The 17288-nt window shown below is 30.1% G+C and overlaps 1 protein-coding gene across 2 annotated transcripts in view; it reads left to right on the top strand.

Annotated features, from left to right (window-relative positions):
* LOC107454885 (neprilysin-1) overlaps positions 1-17288 on the top strand; it is a 241921-nt gene that overhangs the window by 196091 nt on the left and 28542 nt on the right. For both annotated transcript variants that reach the window (XM_043044756.3, XM_043044755.3), the window contains exons 2-4: positions 2491-2866; positions 13334-13372; positions 15322-15483. In XM_043044756.3, coding sequence (XP_042900690.1) covers positions 2530-2866; positions 13334-13372; positions 15322-15483 — 538 coding nt within the window. In that variant the 5' untranslated portion in view covers positions 2491-2529. The remainder of the gene's footprint in view (positions 1-2490; positions 2867-13333; positions 13373-15321; positions 15484-17288) is intronic.

Raw genomic sequence — 17288 nt, 5'->3', positions numbered from 1 at the left:
ATTTGACATTAATAGTACACAGCGTAATATTTCTTAGAAGTGAAAATACAAAATTACAAAGAATATAATACCGCGTCTAAACTCTTTGTAATTATGAATTCGCAAAATCACAAAAAAATAATAAATTTCAAGGACATTGTATAATTCTGTGAAATGGCACTTTATTTGTACGAACTTGATGCATTTTTCTTTAAACCAAATGTAATTTATAAATAAAATACCAACATTTCGGTTAGAACTTTGTTAATAGTCTTAAAAATATTAAACTACTTTTATTTTTAATTCTTCTCATATTATCTGAACCGAAACACTACTGCATAATTTAAATCAAATTAAGCAACTGCAAAAACTAGCCAAAAAGCTGTTAATTAACGTGATTCTATTAAAGTTCCCTAAGCCAGTCAGTGAAAAGGGAAAAAATCCTCATTCTTTAGATTAAGATGAAGAGAATGCGATTAATTAAGTGGCGAAGGAAACTCTGCAAAGTATTTGGGGAATTTATTTCCCTTTTTTTGTTTCCCAAGTGAACAACTCCCTTCGAGAAATTCTTTCGCACGTTCCAAAATTCCAAGATTTTGGAATACGTGCTCGTCTGTGCGACAAACCACTATAATTTTTACAAAAAGAACTTTATTTATGGACGATTGGCGATCTGTTTACGGCAGATCGAGTTTCGAAAGTAATAAAACGTTGATCAATAGCTCATCCTTTTCTGCCTTTGTGTGTTGTTGTTAAATATGAGGAATTTTACTGCAAATTGTAGCAATACATAGTGAATACCTCAAGTTTGATATACTATTTCATAACGAAAAAATATTGCACTTGTATTAGAGAACAAGATAAAAAAATCTCTTGAGAGTTCTTACTTTGGTGTTTGCTCAAAATGCGTGTTTAAGAAAATGGATACAGCTTAAAAGTGTACTTTAGAAATGGATATAGTTCAAAACGCGGTTTAAGAAAATTGAGAGCTCAAAATGTGTGTGTAAGGAAATCGATACAGTTCAAAAAGCATGTGTAAGAAATGGACAGAGCTCAAAAAGTGCGTTTAGGAAAATTGACAGGGCTCAAAAAGCGTGTTTAAGGAAATGGACACAGCTGAAATTGCGGGTTTAGGAAAATGGGTATGGCTTAAAATGCGCGTTAAAGGAAATGCACGTAGTATTTGATTCTGTTTTTCGAATTCTACTTTATGAAATTTTTATTTTTTAAAAAGTAAACTAATGGATCGAAATAAATTCATGATGTCGCCCATTTGCCTAAATCACATAGAGCATTTCTCAAATTAGTCTATTTCGAAAAGATTTTTGAAGTTAACAGTTAGTTAACAAGGTTGTCACGGGTCTTATAAATTTATAGTAGTGATATTAAATTGATGTGGCGAGAATTTATATTTTTGAAAATCCTTCATCGTTTAATGAATGCAAAGACATTGAGGAAAATCTCACATCTGTAATATGCCAAGCCACCCCGACATCAAAGTCCCCCAATTTGACCCCAAAATGATTATTCTTCTTATCGTTTAAAAAAGCAAGTACAAAATTAATCGTTTAGTTTTTAAATTTGAGTTGAAAACTGAAAAAGGCGAGTTTTGAGCTCTATCCATTTTCTTAACACGCTTTTTGAGGTGTGTCCAAAATAAAAAGCTTACCGACGAGCTTACATTTACAAATTGAATATAAATTCATCATATGAATTGCATATATTTTAAAACATTCGATTTTGATAAAAAAATTCTCGTTTGTCGCATGTTTTTATCAACCTGTACTAATGAAAATGCTATGATTGCATTGGCATTGATTAAGAACTATGATTCTTTTCACTACATTATGCGCAACGCAAATGTTATGCATTTTTACAATCCGAGGCTGAGTTTTTAGCGATTCTAAAAACCAAATATCACCCGAAAATAAATTTAAAAAAAAATTTAAATATCTTTTATTATATCAAGCTTTATTCTACGATTTGAAAAGTTATGCGATGAGCAAAGTCCCCCCATCGCGCTAAAGGAATCCCAAATATCTTAGAATATGAATGATAAATACTATTAATTTCATTATCACTGACAATATTTATACTTACTATAAATAATTATAAATACCTACTTATTAATTACATTTGGAGTAATTTCGAGATTTTTAAGTAAGAGGTGTGTTTGCTGTTGGTTAACTACGTTATAGTATGCATGACTATGTTAACAATTATAAGTATAAGCTATGTATTTTTCACACTTTCAGCATTCATGGTTTCTTTTTTCAATCTTACAATATGTAACATACATATGTATGTAATATTATATCGCAGTAAAATATTATATAGCCCGGGTGCCATAAAAAAAATTTAAATCTTGTTAGAATGCTGTGATTTGGAACCGTTTGGGAACATCTAGATACATTGCTTTTCATTAAAATGAAAAAAAAATTAATGGTTACAATAGGAGTTATGTAGTAACTTAAAGTAGCTGTAACTGAAATAGTTTTCGTTGTATTTCAGGTCAGCCATGATAATACTTGGTATACCGGCGAACACCTAATGAAGATGGTCCTGAAGGGCTCTCCAAACCAAGCTGACAACTTACCTGAATACGAAATGCTGGCAAACGGCAATGCAGGCAAGAAGGAAGACTCTAAAAAAACCATGGTTAGAATTCAGGAGAACCCTTTGGCAGAGGTGACAGTTGAAAAATCCCCACTTCCACAGACCGAAATGGTGCAGCTGAAAATAGAGAAGGGAAGAACACGATGCGTGTCTCGTTCTAGGCACAGATTCAGGACAACTTTTGAACTAGTTCTGAGTTTGACCACACTTCTTTTAGGTTTATTGTGTTGTATACTCTTCTACATGATCTTCCTACAGGCTGAGCAACCTAGTAAGTGCATTTTTTTATCTCTTTGGTAAGAAATGATTTGAAGTTTTTACCACAAATACACCATCCCATTGGGTAACATAAGCTTACATTTATGAAGATAATCCTTTATACATTTTTAGAAAAATTAGATCAACGTCAAACATTTATGCAGTACAAATTTGATATTAAAAGTTTAAATTGAACTACATTTCTCTTCATTTCATGTTAAATCTCAATATGAAGGTTCACAATCAAGGTTAACATGTATGACTATAGAATTCAATTTATCTCCATATTAAGATTGCAGCAAGTTTGAATGATATTTATCTTCAACATTTCTAACAGTGTCGTATTCAAAACACAATACACAGTTTTGAATACTACACAAGTGTAGTATTCAAAAATTAGAACATATGACAAACTTTCCTCTTTCCCCACTATTACAGCATACCTGCCAACTTTTACGCATTTGACGTAAAAATTTATTTCTATATTTAAAGTGGTAGTAAAATGTATGTTTCCTATATATTTCTTGCATTTATAAACTTAATTTATAAATTTTTTGACTACCACTATTTTTTAAAAATTAAGCTTATATAATAAGATGTAATACTGCTCTTCCGCCTCTGAGTTTTCGCTCGCCACTCTACCCATCTTTCCATTGTCAACATTACAGGGGCCCACGGGCTCAAGCTCATATGAAAGAGTCAATTGTCCGCTTCGAGGACAGGCACTCTGTAAGAAACACCAGTTCAAGTTCCGTTGTACTCCGCATTAGCTTATTCAAAATACAACGAATGTTTCTGCCTAAAATTGTAATTTAAATTTCATATTACTACCACTGGGGAAAATCATCCTCGAAAGGAGTAAAAGTTGGCAGGTATGTTACAGCGCCATCTGAACAGGCAGTAGATGCTCAGACTTTGAACAGAATGGACCCTTCTTTTTTCTGCTTCTCATAGTTATTCAAATTTATGTTTGTCCGCGTGCTATTTGTAATTAATAAAAATATTTGGCACTAAGCTTTCCTTTATTTAAACCCCGAGATTTAGCTATGGTCACAAACAGTAGTATACAGGGTGATTCCACGGTGTTGCGCATGTGCTCTATGAAATTAGTTATATTTCTCAAAAAGAAATTTGTTTACATGTATTTATGCCTGAAATATTTTAGTATGGAATTTAAATGCACTAATAGAACTTTATTTGTAGTCATAAAAATCCTTTATAAAATTACGCCCTATTACCTGAAATTTATAATTTTCATACACATGCATACCTGCCAACTTTTATTTTCATATTTAAAGTGGTAGTAATTATACAGACATGCCAACTTGCTCCGGACAGCAAATATATATTTTTAAGTGGTAGTTTATCAATTGTGATTCTTGGTTTAATAAATTCAATTTACTAGATTTTTATCCACCACTATTTCTAAATAATTCGTAGGCTTATAAAATTAACCACTTTTTAGTACTTATGTCATGCTATACCTTATAAAAAGCATGCAAAATAGTCAAATATTTGCAAAATTTACTTTGTAGTTACTTACCGTTCTTTTAATTATCTTAGCGTGTCCGGAGCAGTTGGCATCTCTGATTATATACTATTTTTTCTTTTATAATCTTAATTTTTAAATGATATTGATCACCACTATTCTTACAAAAATTAAGCACATATATTAATATGCGTTACTGACATGGTTTTCAACTTAAGTTTGCTCATATACAACGTATTTGTTTGCTTAAAATTGAAGTTTTAATTCCATTTTAATACCACTGGGAAAAATGATAATGGAAGGGATTAAAAGTTGGCAGGTATGCACATGGAAAAGAAATTCGTCGTGATAGTATTGCATTTCGAACTCATGGTATTGCAAACTATGATAGGTTATGGAAAGTTATAAAAAATTGGTGCCAACATTTTCATCAAAGCTAGTAGAAAAGTCTCATTTTAGCTACAATTTTAATTTTGAAAACAGATAATATTACCACGTTTTCGACACTGACAACATAATGAATTCTGCCCAAACTAGACTTTTCTTTGTGATTAATTCCCAGAAAGTTGGAAATTATTTGATTTCACTTTGTTCATCCCAAATCAGAATACTATTTGCTTGCAACGCTTTTTGATGCGAGCTAAACTTTTGAAAGCAGAAAAAATTACGAAATTTCCATTAAAACATCCAAAGGAAGCACTGAAAGTAAAATTTTCATGAAAAGCACAATTAAGGAAAGTTATATTCTGCATCGAATAGTATACTAAAGTCATACTGGCCAGCTTTAACTTTTTTGAGAACGATTTTACCAAGTGGTAGTGAGATGACAATTGAAATATAATTGTAGATAGAATTTTTTTTTAATTTTGCAAATCTAAACACATCATCAAACATTAGAAACATTAGAACATTTTAATCTTAACATACCGCCCCGAAGCAAAGTTAACAAAATGGTTCAAGTTATGAGTTCGTATATGGGAAATCACGAAGAATAATGTATGCAATGAGAAACATAGGAGCAGAGTCCTTCTTCAATGGGAAAACACCATCACAATCTTGATCTCCTACCGCCTGGGATCAAGCTAGAGTGGTCTGAGCAATGACAGTCCATGGGACTCCACGAGATACCTGGCATTCGGCCAGGGTCCTCCAAGTGGTGTTCTTAGAAAATGTAATTAATGGAATAGGTTTCTCCTTTTTTTTAATGAGAAGTTAGCCATCAGAAGTTATTTCCGTTGGAAACGTTTTTGGATGTTTCGTAAAATGAATTTCTTGAACATGAAATGGATTTTCAATCTATACACATATTGGAAGAGAATTCAGACTGAAAAGCTTTGTCTTTAGTGTTCAAATCTAATTGAAGATATGCCTTCCAGGGCATTGCTTCCTTTCGTGTTTATTTATCTCATTGATTCACTCTTTTCAAGTTCACAACGTTGAAAGTGACATGTGTTCGAAATTTTCAACACTTTATCATGTATCCAAAAATTAGAAAGAAAAATAAAGTGGCTAAATACTTAATGACATGCACAATTTTATTTTGTTTAACAGTTTGCCGCAGACTTTTAATTTGAAGAACGTTCTCAAGAACGCATTTTTTTTCAATTGTTTTTGACTGTCATATAAAATTGAGAGCAAGTCGCATGTTAGGAAGCGTAAATAATCACATTTTGTCAGTTTTTTAATGAAAACTATTGATGGTAACAAAAAAAACAATTGATATGTTATCTGAAATGTCACATTTTATTTCGATACATTACTGAATAATAAACAATCATATTAGTACACCTTGTGCTTGTGATGTTCCTTTTTGTATCAATTAAAATACGCAGAACCACGAAACTTTTCATGATCTTTATTACAAATTCGATTATATTCAAGGATTCTTGAGCTAACTTTCAAGATACATAGTCAGTTGCATATTCGAGGCTTTAACCTCTCCATCATGTGTAACTTCGTCTTGTAGCAATGAAATAAAAGAAATTAAGAGAAAAGATTAGCTTACATAATCGTAAAATAGATTCAAGAATGCAATTGGTTAAAAGACAATAATTTCATTGAATACGAATAGGAATTAGTTTTTTAGAAAAAGTGGTAATTAACAGATCCACTAAAAGAGGTTCTTGTTTGGAGGACAACTATAGCCGTCATTTGCGGCAACGTGTTAAACAATTAGTGCGGAAAAATATTTTTTCCCAAATTTTCCATGTTTTGTTGCTTACGTTTTAAAACATTTTGAGAAAAAATACAAGTTTAAATGAAGATAGTGCGTATATATATATATATATATATATATATATATATATATATATATATATATATATATATATATATATATATATATATATATATATATATATATATATACAGTGGTGGCCAAAAGTGTGGACACTTTTTGAAAGTTTCATGTTTTTCAACTTTGTGTGCTTGTAGAATATATTAATTTTCACTTAAATGCAAACGTTTATATATCAAATTGAAGGTAATTTAATGTAGAATTCAATAATAAATACAGTATTGCAATATCTGTATTACAAAAAAAGTTATGCAACAAATAGTCAGATCTACCTTAGATTTGCATTTTTTTAAAGTGATACTTACACAATCAATACTTAGTAGGATAACCCTTATTTTTTAAGACAGCTTCACATCGTCTTTTTATCGAGTGAACGAGTGTTTGGGGTTCATCTTTCGTAATCACATGGTGCCAAGAATCAATTATAGCTTCAATAAGTTGTCTTTTATTGGATGGACGTTTTTTTTCGTACAAAAAGTTTCGAACGTCTACACAAATTTTCAATTGGATTGAGATCAGGGCTGTTTCCCGGCCATGGTAATATATCTATGCCTTTATTTTGAAAGCATGCTTTGCATACTTTTGCTGTGTGGCATGGAGCTGAATCCTGCTGAAAAATAAATAGTGCGTTGTAGGGGAAGAGATCCCTGATGGCGGGTATCAATTTTGGTTTCAGGACAGTTTCGATGTATTTCTTGGCATTCAGGCTGCCATAACAGGCCGAAAAAAATGCACAAGTGCTACTACCGATAAAAAAATTAAATGGCTATGCCTTCCAGATAGAAAAATGTCATCAGATGCCATTAGATGTGAAATGAATGTAGCTGGTATAGCAGTAAGTTCAAGAACAATAAAAAGAAGGATATCAGGATTTGGACTACAAGCTAGAATTCCAAGGAAAAAACCATATTTAAGTCAAAAGCAACGCAAAAAACGAGTTAAGTCGGCAAAAGAACACATTAAATGGTCAGAAAATCAATGGAAGCAAGTAATCTGGAGTAATAAGAGTAAAATATCGCTCTCTGGAAGTGATGGTAGAAAATACGTGTGACGTAGAGTAGGTTAAGCGCTTCATCATGATTGCATTGAAGCAACTACAAAAAATCCAACAAATGTCATGATTTGGGCATGTATGTCTGCAGATGGTGTGGGCCAAATTCAAGTGATTGATGGCATCCTGAATGCCAAAAAATACATCGAAACTGCCCTGAAACCAAAATTGATACCTTCAAACAGGGATCTCTTCCCCAACAACGCACCATTTATTTTTCAACAGGATTCAGCTCCATGCCACACAGCAAAAGTATGCAAAGCATGCTTTCAAAATAAAGGCATAGATATATTATCATGGCCCGGAAACAGCTCTGATCTCAATAAAATTGAAAATTTGTGGCGACGTTTGAAAATTCTTGTACGAAAAAAACGCCCATCCAATAAAAGACAACTTATTGAATCTATAATTGATTCTTGGCACCATGTGATTACGAAAGATGAACTCCAAACACTCGTTCACTCGATGAAAAAACGCTGTGAAGCTGTCTTAAAAAATAAGGGTTATCCTACTAAGTATTGATTGTGTAAGTATCACTTTAAAAAAATGCAAATCTAAGATAGATCTGACTATTTGTTGCATAACCTTTTTTGTAATACAGATATTGCAATACTGTATTTATTATTGAATTCTACATTAAATTACCTTCAATTTGATATATAAACGTTTGTATTTAAGTGAAAATTAATATATTCTACAAGCACAAAAAGTTGAAAAACATGCAACTTTCAAAAAGTGTCCACACTTTTGGCCACCACTGTATATGTATATGCTGAGTAAGATTGCAGAATGAGTATCTAGTGATAATGGAAAAGGGGTATGAGTCAAAATAAGTTGAAAACAACTGCTCTGTTACCTCCTAATCTTATATTTTCAGTTGGAATAGAATTTCGGGCCACAGATGTTTGTAAGTGAGCGTAATGTTTTTGTTTTTTTTTTCAACCGAAATGGATAAGTTTTCTAATCTTTGACTACTGATTCTGGCCAAACCGTTATATCACATTTAATGTTTACCAGTAACATTAATGCTTTTTAAATTTGATACGATTCAAATTGCACGAACGATACACTCTTTCTATGTTTTACGGCAAAAACTGAAAAAGTTTCCAAAATGTCGCATTTTTTATCCATCAAAAGTTTTCCTCACAATATCAGAAACCCTAGCGAGTTCATATTATTCTTATTTGAGATTCCTTAAGCGAAATGGCTTTCTGAAAATTAATCAAAAGCATGACTTTTTTTCTGTTTAATTTGATTGAGCATCCTTAGAAGTCTGTTTAATTCCTCTTTTTCAAAATACTTAATAAACTTCACTTTCTAATTTATTTTGAATTATACATTTCTTTAAAAGAACTTAAATCTCAATATAGGTTCACATATATAATTTCAATTTATCAGAGCTTCTTTAGATTAAAAGACAAATTATAGACATTGCATTATATTTAGTATTTTTTACACTTACATACAATATCCACTTTTCCAATACTGTTTACACCTAATAACTAATAACGTGTTTAGAAACTATATTTTAAAGCTTGAATAAGAGATTTTATAAAAATATATCCAATCTCTAATTTGTCTTTAATTTAATTCTCTTTGCCCATTAATGCTTAAAAGAAACTATTATAAAAATGAAACAAAAGCTCATGTAATTTTCAGAAGAAAAAAAACACTAGGAAAAAAAACTATTTAAACACTTCAGAATAATTTTTAAAAATAAAAAATGTTATTAATGATTTAGAGAAGGCAAGAAAAGACAACATAAAAACCTATTTACTTTTTAAAATCTGTTAAAATGGATTTTTTTTTAAACTTTTCTCTATTCTTGCTGGAAGATTTATTTTAACGAAATAGCTTACCAGTCATACATTTAAACAAACAATTCTTTTATGTAGGTTATAGGGAAATAAAAAAACAAGGTAGGAAAATAACCTATACGTGACACACAAATTATTCTAAAACTAAGTTACTTCTTTTTACAAAATATTTTGGAAATCATTCCTTGTGCACATACTTCAATATTCACTTTAATAGTTTAAAAGTAAAAAATTACACAGAAAAATGTACACGCAATTTTTAAGCAAGTTATTATTGAAAATATTGTTGGTGACATGCCGGGAAAGTAAGATATTAGGTATCCGTGACAGTTACAGTAAATTGACGTTTTTGGTGAGAATCACCCATACATTACTTATAAATTTTGTCATGGACAGCATATATTAAAGAGTTCGGCTGATAAGGTGGTCGTTTTTTTTTTATTATTCTCAATCCAAACTCAAAAGTAGAGTTTCGCAATGTTTGGAAAAAAATTTCATTAATTAATTTTATTAATATAATTGCAAGAAAACTTATCTTTAATATTATATTTATTTATATTGCAAAAATGCCAATTTCTAAAGTTGTAATACGAATTTAATATAACAGTGCAACACCAACTGGCAGATAAAGAATTTATACTCACTTGTGGAGTAATAGATTCAAAAAATTTTCTAGAAAGATTCTACATTTTATTTTAAAACAAAAAATGACTCATTATGAGCTTTACATTCCGAATAAAAGTTTTAGAGAGTTTTACACCTTTTAACATTCATCCGTTACATTCAAAACTTTTCCTAGAAAGATACTAAATTTAATTTAAAATAAAAATATAACTTATTATGAACCTTACTTTCCGAACAAAAGGTGATTTTTACACTTTTTGACATCCAGTTGTTGCATTCAAGACTTTTCCTAGAAAGATACTAAATTTTATTTAAAAACAAAAAATAACTCATTATGAACCTTAATTTTCGAACAAAAGGTGAGTTTTACACCTTTTAACATTCATCTATTACATTCAAAATTTTTCCTAGAAAGATACTAAATTTTATTTAAAGGAAAAATATGACTTATTATGAACCTTACTTTCCGAACAAAAGGTGAGTTTAACACCTATTAACGTCCAATTGTTACATTCAAGATTTTTCCTAGAAAGACACTACATTTTATTTTAAAACAAAAAATAACTCATTATGAGTTTAACTTCCCAAACTAAAAGTGAGTTTTATACCTTTTGGCATTCATCCGTTATATTCAAAACTTTTCCTAGAAAGATACTAAATTTTATTTAAAAGAAAATTATAACTCATTATGAACCTTACTTTCGGAACAAAAAGTGAGTTTTACACCTTTTGACTTTCATTTGTTATATTCAAGACATTTCCTATTACATTTTATTTAAAAACAAAAAATAACTATTTATGGAACCGTGCTTTCCGTACAAAACGCGAGTTTTACACCTTTTGACGGGAAAACGATTGAGCCATCGCTGATAAATATCCTCATACCAACCAGAAATGTAAAAGTATTACACTTAATTCAGAGAACAATTCATTATTAATGCATATGCCTTTAAGTTTGATTTTAACTTCAATCTCTGAGTTACATAAAATGAATTTTTCTAAAAGATTCCTTTAATCACAAAATAGCATGTTTCACAGTTATTATCTCAATGTACCATGATCCTCTTTTCTTCCGGAAATGTAAAAAGATAATTCGTCGTGATAGTATGACAATTCTATTTGTTTAAGTCGAAAAGATCTACATTTAGACTGAAGTAATCACTCGTTTATATCTTTCTTTTTCCCTTCTTCAGACAGTTCTTTATTCCCGAGCAATTGCCGAATTCAATGGAATTAGAGATAGAGAGTCATTATTGGAGACATAAACTAGGAAAAGCCTTAATTTCCGCCAGACGAATTGATCAAGAACGTTCACAACGTACCCACTATTATTTTGGGGGAAAATCTTAGATGTTGGCTTCGTAGATTCGCTACCGGCGAGTTTGATTACCAGCCTTTTCGACCACCAAGGCTATTTGGATTAAATGAAAAGAGGTAATGACGATCCCTGGGCGTGGTAGTATTATGGGATTGGCATAATTTGGCGATAAATATTTCAGAATCTTTATCTTACAAGTAATTTCGAAGATGATACTTAAAAATTTAGCGAATATTTTCAGAGTTAATGGAAATGATTTTATGTACTCTGATTTTCAAAAATTAATCTACATTTTCTTAAATTTTGCAGAGATAAGCCTATTTGAGTTTAAGATCCTAAAAAAAGCCATAGAGCTGCAATACAAATAGAACAAGCCCACTGTTATATTTCCCCTACTATCTTCTTTCCAAACAAAAGAGGCGTTATGTGATATTTGAAATGAGTCCTCTTTTCTGGCAGATTCGTGCATTTACAGGCAATGTAGGAAAGTTAAAAGTAAAATAGCGGATCATTTTTCGACAATAAGACTTTGATGGATTAAAAATTCTTTTAGAATTCCAATTTATAATTATGTTTAAAACTGTAAAATATTGTTTACATTTTTACAAAAATAAGAAAATTTTAATTTGACCTAACCTAAAGATTGAGAGGTAACCAAATATTGTTGTGCATAGTTTTTGATGGAAAACAATGTTTTCTTGTAGATTCTGGAAGGCTGAAATGTTAGATTTCAATATAGTTTTCATAGCTGATACTTTTAATTAGAAACTTCAAGTTAGGAACTTAAGAACTAGAATTTGTTATCTTTGCTTTCAAAAAGTTTAAAATTTGCGTTCTCCCTTTCCCGAAAATTCTAGATACATTGGGAGAGACAAGATTACAAAACAACAAGCGTGCAGCGTTTGTCCATTCTCCCAAGTTACATCCCTATGGGGGAGTGGGGTTTCGTTACTTTGCAGGTTTAGAGAGGTAAATATGCATCGTAATCCCATCACTGATGTTTTATTTTAAAATAAAAAAACCATTGCCCATCACACACTTGCCCCGTATTGCTTACTGTTTTTTTTTTAGTTTCAGAGCCATTGGCCGGTATTCCCTACAAGTGTCCACTGTTCTTTACTCTGGTGTGTTTAAGAGTACGGACCATTGCGCGATATTCCCTACACTGAATTTTTTTTCGAATCTAAATTGTACGTTTCTTCCGGGCAAAAAATAAATAGTCCAAATAACGGAGGAAAATGAATGAATAGAAAAATAAAATTATTACGTCAAACTCGAAGCGTCAAAATGCGTAAAGGTAATATTTTATTTTCGATTTCCAAATTTTGAAATCGAAAATAAATACTATTTGCCGCATGAGTTTCAGGAAAATTGCGACAGGCATGCCTTACCTTTCTCCACCTGAAAAAGTTAATGAACAGTTCACTCCAATAGGAATTGAACAATCAGCACTGGGAGCTTTTTGTTTTGTAATTTTCGCTCTAACGAAATATTTTCAATTTGATTAAAAAAAATTATGAAAATATGATATCATGCAATGCAAATTTTTATGGACTTCTTGCAATGCGCGAAATAATTAGAGCAAAGCATTATATTTTTCATGTTTTTTCTATTCATTCTAGAATTATTTTCCTCCTTTTTTTCATTCAAACTTCTTTAAGAAAGGGGATAACGATAAAAAAAAGTTTCACAGAAAATTAACTAAGCAAAGTAATATAACTTCATTCATAGAGTGTCATGTTCTTCTTAGGATTTAATAAAGAAAATTGTATTATACTCTTAATAATGTATGTATATGTTCTTAAGCTTGAAATAATCTCTGGTGAAATGATGAATTTTATAAATGTTTTTTCGTCATTTTTATATTTTTTTGTTTTATTTCTAGGTTTAAATATTTGCCTAACAGAAGAGTGTGTAAAAACAGGTGAGAATTGCATATTTACTTGCATGTTTATAATGAATTTTATCTTGCTTATTTTTTTGTAAAACCACTGTTGTTTACTACTTTTTTGAATTGTAAAACTTTAGCTAACGGACTTAAGAAATATTGCATATAAAATTTTGATTTTTAAAATTCCAGGTTTAATAAAGGCAATGTAATAAAATATTATTCAAAGATATAAATAGCTCAATTAATAATAACTAATTGACTAATTCAGACATATTCATACTCTGTTTCAAAATTATAGAGAAAACATAACAATTATGAAAAAGAAGCTTATCATATGTTGATCTTATAATTATGTTTTAGTTCTACTTAAAGTTGTGTATAGTTGTGTTAAATTGGCATATGAATCAATTTTTTTAACAAAGAAGAAAAAAAATATATATATATAAATAATAGTTATTGTAGAACTGTTTCAAGCTAATAAAAAGTAATAATCAAAACCAGGTAAGTACTTTATTTATGTCACACTAGGGCTGCACTATGGGCTATTGGCGACTGTATGAGAAACATCCCTGAGGATGATCCGAAGACATGCGATCACAATTTCGATCCTCTGCGGAGGGGGTGACTCTTCCGCTTTGGTTGCCCAACGACTTGCGTGGGAAGTCAAGAGCTTTTCACACTCTCGGTCCCAACGCAGGTTGATCAAAGTGGTCACCCACTTGCTTACTGACCACAGCCACAGATGCTTGACTTCCGTGTTTTATTGGGAACCGTGCCTTCGCAATAAAATCCACTGAGAACATTTAGAAACACTACATGATTCGTTAGAAATACAGTAGGGAACCGATTATCCAGAACGATCGGGACCATCGCTATTCCAGATAACTGATTTTTCCGGTTTTCTGAATCGCTACAAAAAGCTGTTTTTTTTATTGTTAAACCCAACTTTAAAAAAAAAATATTTGGACATAATCTTAAAAAGAAGAAAAAACGATGAAGTAATACACTAATGATTATTTCCAAAATGATGGTAAGGTAAACATCTTTCAAAAAAGAAAGAAAAATCCTAAAATCTTATGAGGGAAAAAACATTTTTTTTAAAGAAATGGCGGGAAAATTTATCAAATTTCGTTCTGGTTTTTTGGTTTTCCGGTTTTCTGATTTTCGGATAACGGGTTCTGTACTGTACTAAGAGAATAGAAAAAATAAATACTTAAGATATTTTTGAAAATTCCATAGATTATTAATTAATTAGTTTGAAAAGTTCATGATTAATGCATTCATTGAAATTGTTAATAATAGTAGTGACAAATAATTAAATCTTTTCAAAAATAGTGAAATATTTTAATTACCCGTATATATAGTTTATAATTATCTACCTGTATAAAATAACAGCCTTGATATATATGTCTAAATGCAAACATAATTCATAAAAATTAATTTTATTTTTCGAAAAAATCACGTTTATCGATCAGCTGTTTACCATGCAACAAATAAACCAGTGACTGGTTTATCTACGCTATCTTATTTCTAAACGAATCAAAATTACTTTAACTTAACTTTGCATGTTTAAATTTGTCAATTATTAAATTAGGTATTCGTTGATAAAAACGGTAGATTGAATAAACAATGAACTAGTTTACTGTTTTTTTTTCTCTTCTGATTGTTGTCTAATCAATATTTTTGAGTTATTCATTAATTTTTCTACTAACAAAAGCCTAATTGATAATTTTATTTTTTCATTTGTTATTTTGTCAGCCGCCTACCTCCTTACTAATATTTTTCACTAATATATTTATAATTTTTTTCCACATGTTCTCTAAAAATAATTTTTTTTTTATTTACTCATTTTTTTCCGTTGGGAACTGCGTGTTTAAAGAAAATTTGTTAAAACAAATTTGTTTAAAAATTCTATGTCTATTCTAGGAAAAAAAATTACATACCATTTTTTAATATTACAATTCATTTCTTTGTTATTACAGCGGCGTCTCTTCTGAATGCCATGGATCAAAGTTCCGATCCGTGTGAAGATTTCTTCCAATATGCTTGTGGAACGTGGAATAAATTACATATGATTCCCCAAGACAGAAGTAGTATTAGCACTTTTGAAGTCATGGCAGATGATCTTCAAGTTATTTTAAAAGGTACAGATATCTTTTGATTAAAAATAATAATCTTAAATAAGAGTTCATATAAATTATATATTATTCCCTTCGAAAATAGTATTAGCGCTTTTGAATTCATGGCTGATGATCTTCAAATTATTTGAAAAAGTACAGATCGGTTTTGATTTCTAATAATTATCTGTAAGAGAAATTTACAATTATGATTCCCTGATACAGAAGTAGTATTAGCACTTTTAAAGACACGGCAGATGATCTTCAAGTTAAAGGTTAAAGATAACTTCCAATTAAAAATCTTAAATAAAAGTTCATATAAATGAAAAATGATTCCTCATGACAGAAGTAGTATTAGCACTTTTGAAGTCTCGGCAGATGATCTTCAAGTTCGATACAGATAGCTTTGATTTAGAAAAATAACCTGCAATAGGAATTTGAAATGTAAGTTAGATATGATTCCCCAAGACAGAATTCATGGCTGATGATCTTTAAATTATTTGAAAAAGTACACATCGGCTTTGATTTCTAATAATTATCTGCAAGAGAAATTTACAATTATGATTCTCTGATACAGAAGTAGTATTAGCACTTTTAAAGACACGGCAGATGATCTTCAAGTTAAAGGTTAAAGATAGCTTCCAATTAAAAATCTTAAATAAAAGCTCATATAAATTAAAAATGATTCCTCATGACAGAAGTAGTATTAGCACTTTTGAAGTCTCGGCAGATGATCTTCAAGTTCGATACAGATAGCTTTGATTTATAAAAATAACCTGTATTAGGAATTTGCAATGTAAGTTATATATGATTCCCCAAGACAGAATTCATGGCTGATGATCTTCAAATTATTTGAAAAAGTACAGATCAGTTTTGATTTCTAATAATTATCTGTAATAGATATTTACAATATAAATTACATGTGATTCCCCGATACAGAAGTAGTATTAGCCCTTTTTAAGACACGCCAAATGATCTTCAAGTTATTTTAAAGGGTAAAAATAGCTTCCAATTAAAAATCTTAAATAAAAGTTCATATAAATTGCATATGATTCCCCATGATACAAGTATTATTAACACTTTTGAAGTCTTGGCAGATGATTTTCAAGTTCGGTACAGATAGCTTTGATTTAGAAAAATAACCTGCAATAGGAATTTGCAATGTAAGTTATATATGATTCTCCGAGACAGAACACTTTACTATTAGCACTTTTAACGTCAGGGACGATAGTCTTTTTTAAAAGCTACAGATAGTTTTTAATCTATAGAAATGTTTATTGGGAATTCATATTACACTCCGCTTCATTCTTCCTGAAACACTTAATTAAAGTGAAAATAAAATCTTAATAACCTCTAAGAACATTACGAAACATCTCTTGCCATTTTTTAAATTTTATCAAGTTTTTGTCGACTCCATAGAAATTACTTATTCTCTAAGAAAGAAGTATGTATAAGACCTTTTTAAGTCATAGATGATTTTCAAGTTATTTAAAAAGACACAAATAACTTTTTATAAAATGAACTTTAATAAAACTCATGATAATATTAGCTCAAGTGTTTTCTTTCATTTATAGTTTAAGACATTTGCGATGAGTTTTCATTGTATACTCAAATCTATTCAACAAATAAGGTCTCAAATCATTTTTTTTTATAAAACTCTGAATTAATTATGTGCATTTTGATGTATTAATTTTATTGTCGAATTACTTTGCAATTTATTTTTACCTTAAAGTTTTAATTTGAAACTAAAAATATTCTAAATTTTTCAATAGCAAATTAAAAGTTTTTAAAATTATGATAATGAATTATATGAGTTTCGTAAACTTATTAAG

Source organism: Parasteatoda tepidariorum, chromosome 9 (genome assembly GCF_982258835.1).
Source record: "Parasteatoda tepidariorum strain Cologne lab strain chromosome 9, Ptep-v5.0, whole genome shotgun sequence".
Classification (NCBI taxonomy): domain Eukaryota; kingdom Metazoa; phylum Arthropoda; class Arachnida; order Araneae; family Theridiidae; genus Parasteatoda; species Parasteatoda tepidariorum.
The sequence above is the reverse complement of the archived record's forward strand: the minus strand, read 5'-3'. Positions and strand labels throughout refer to the sequence as shown.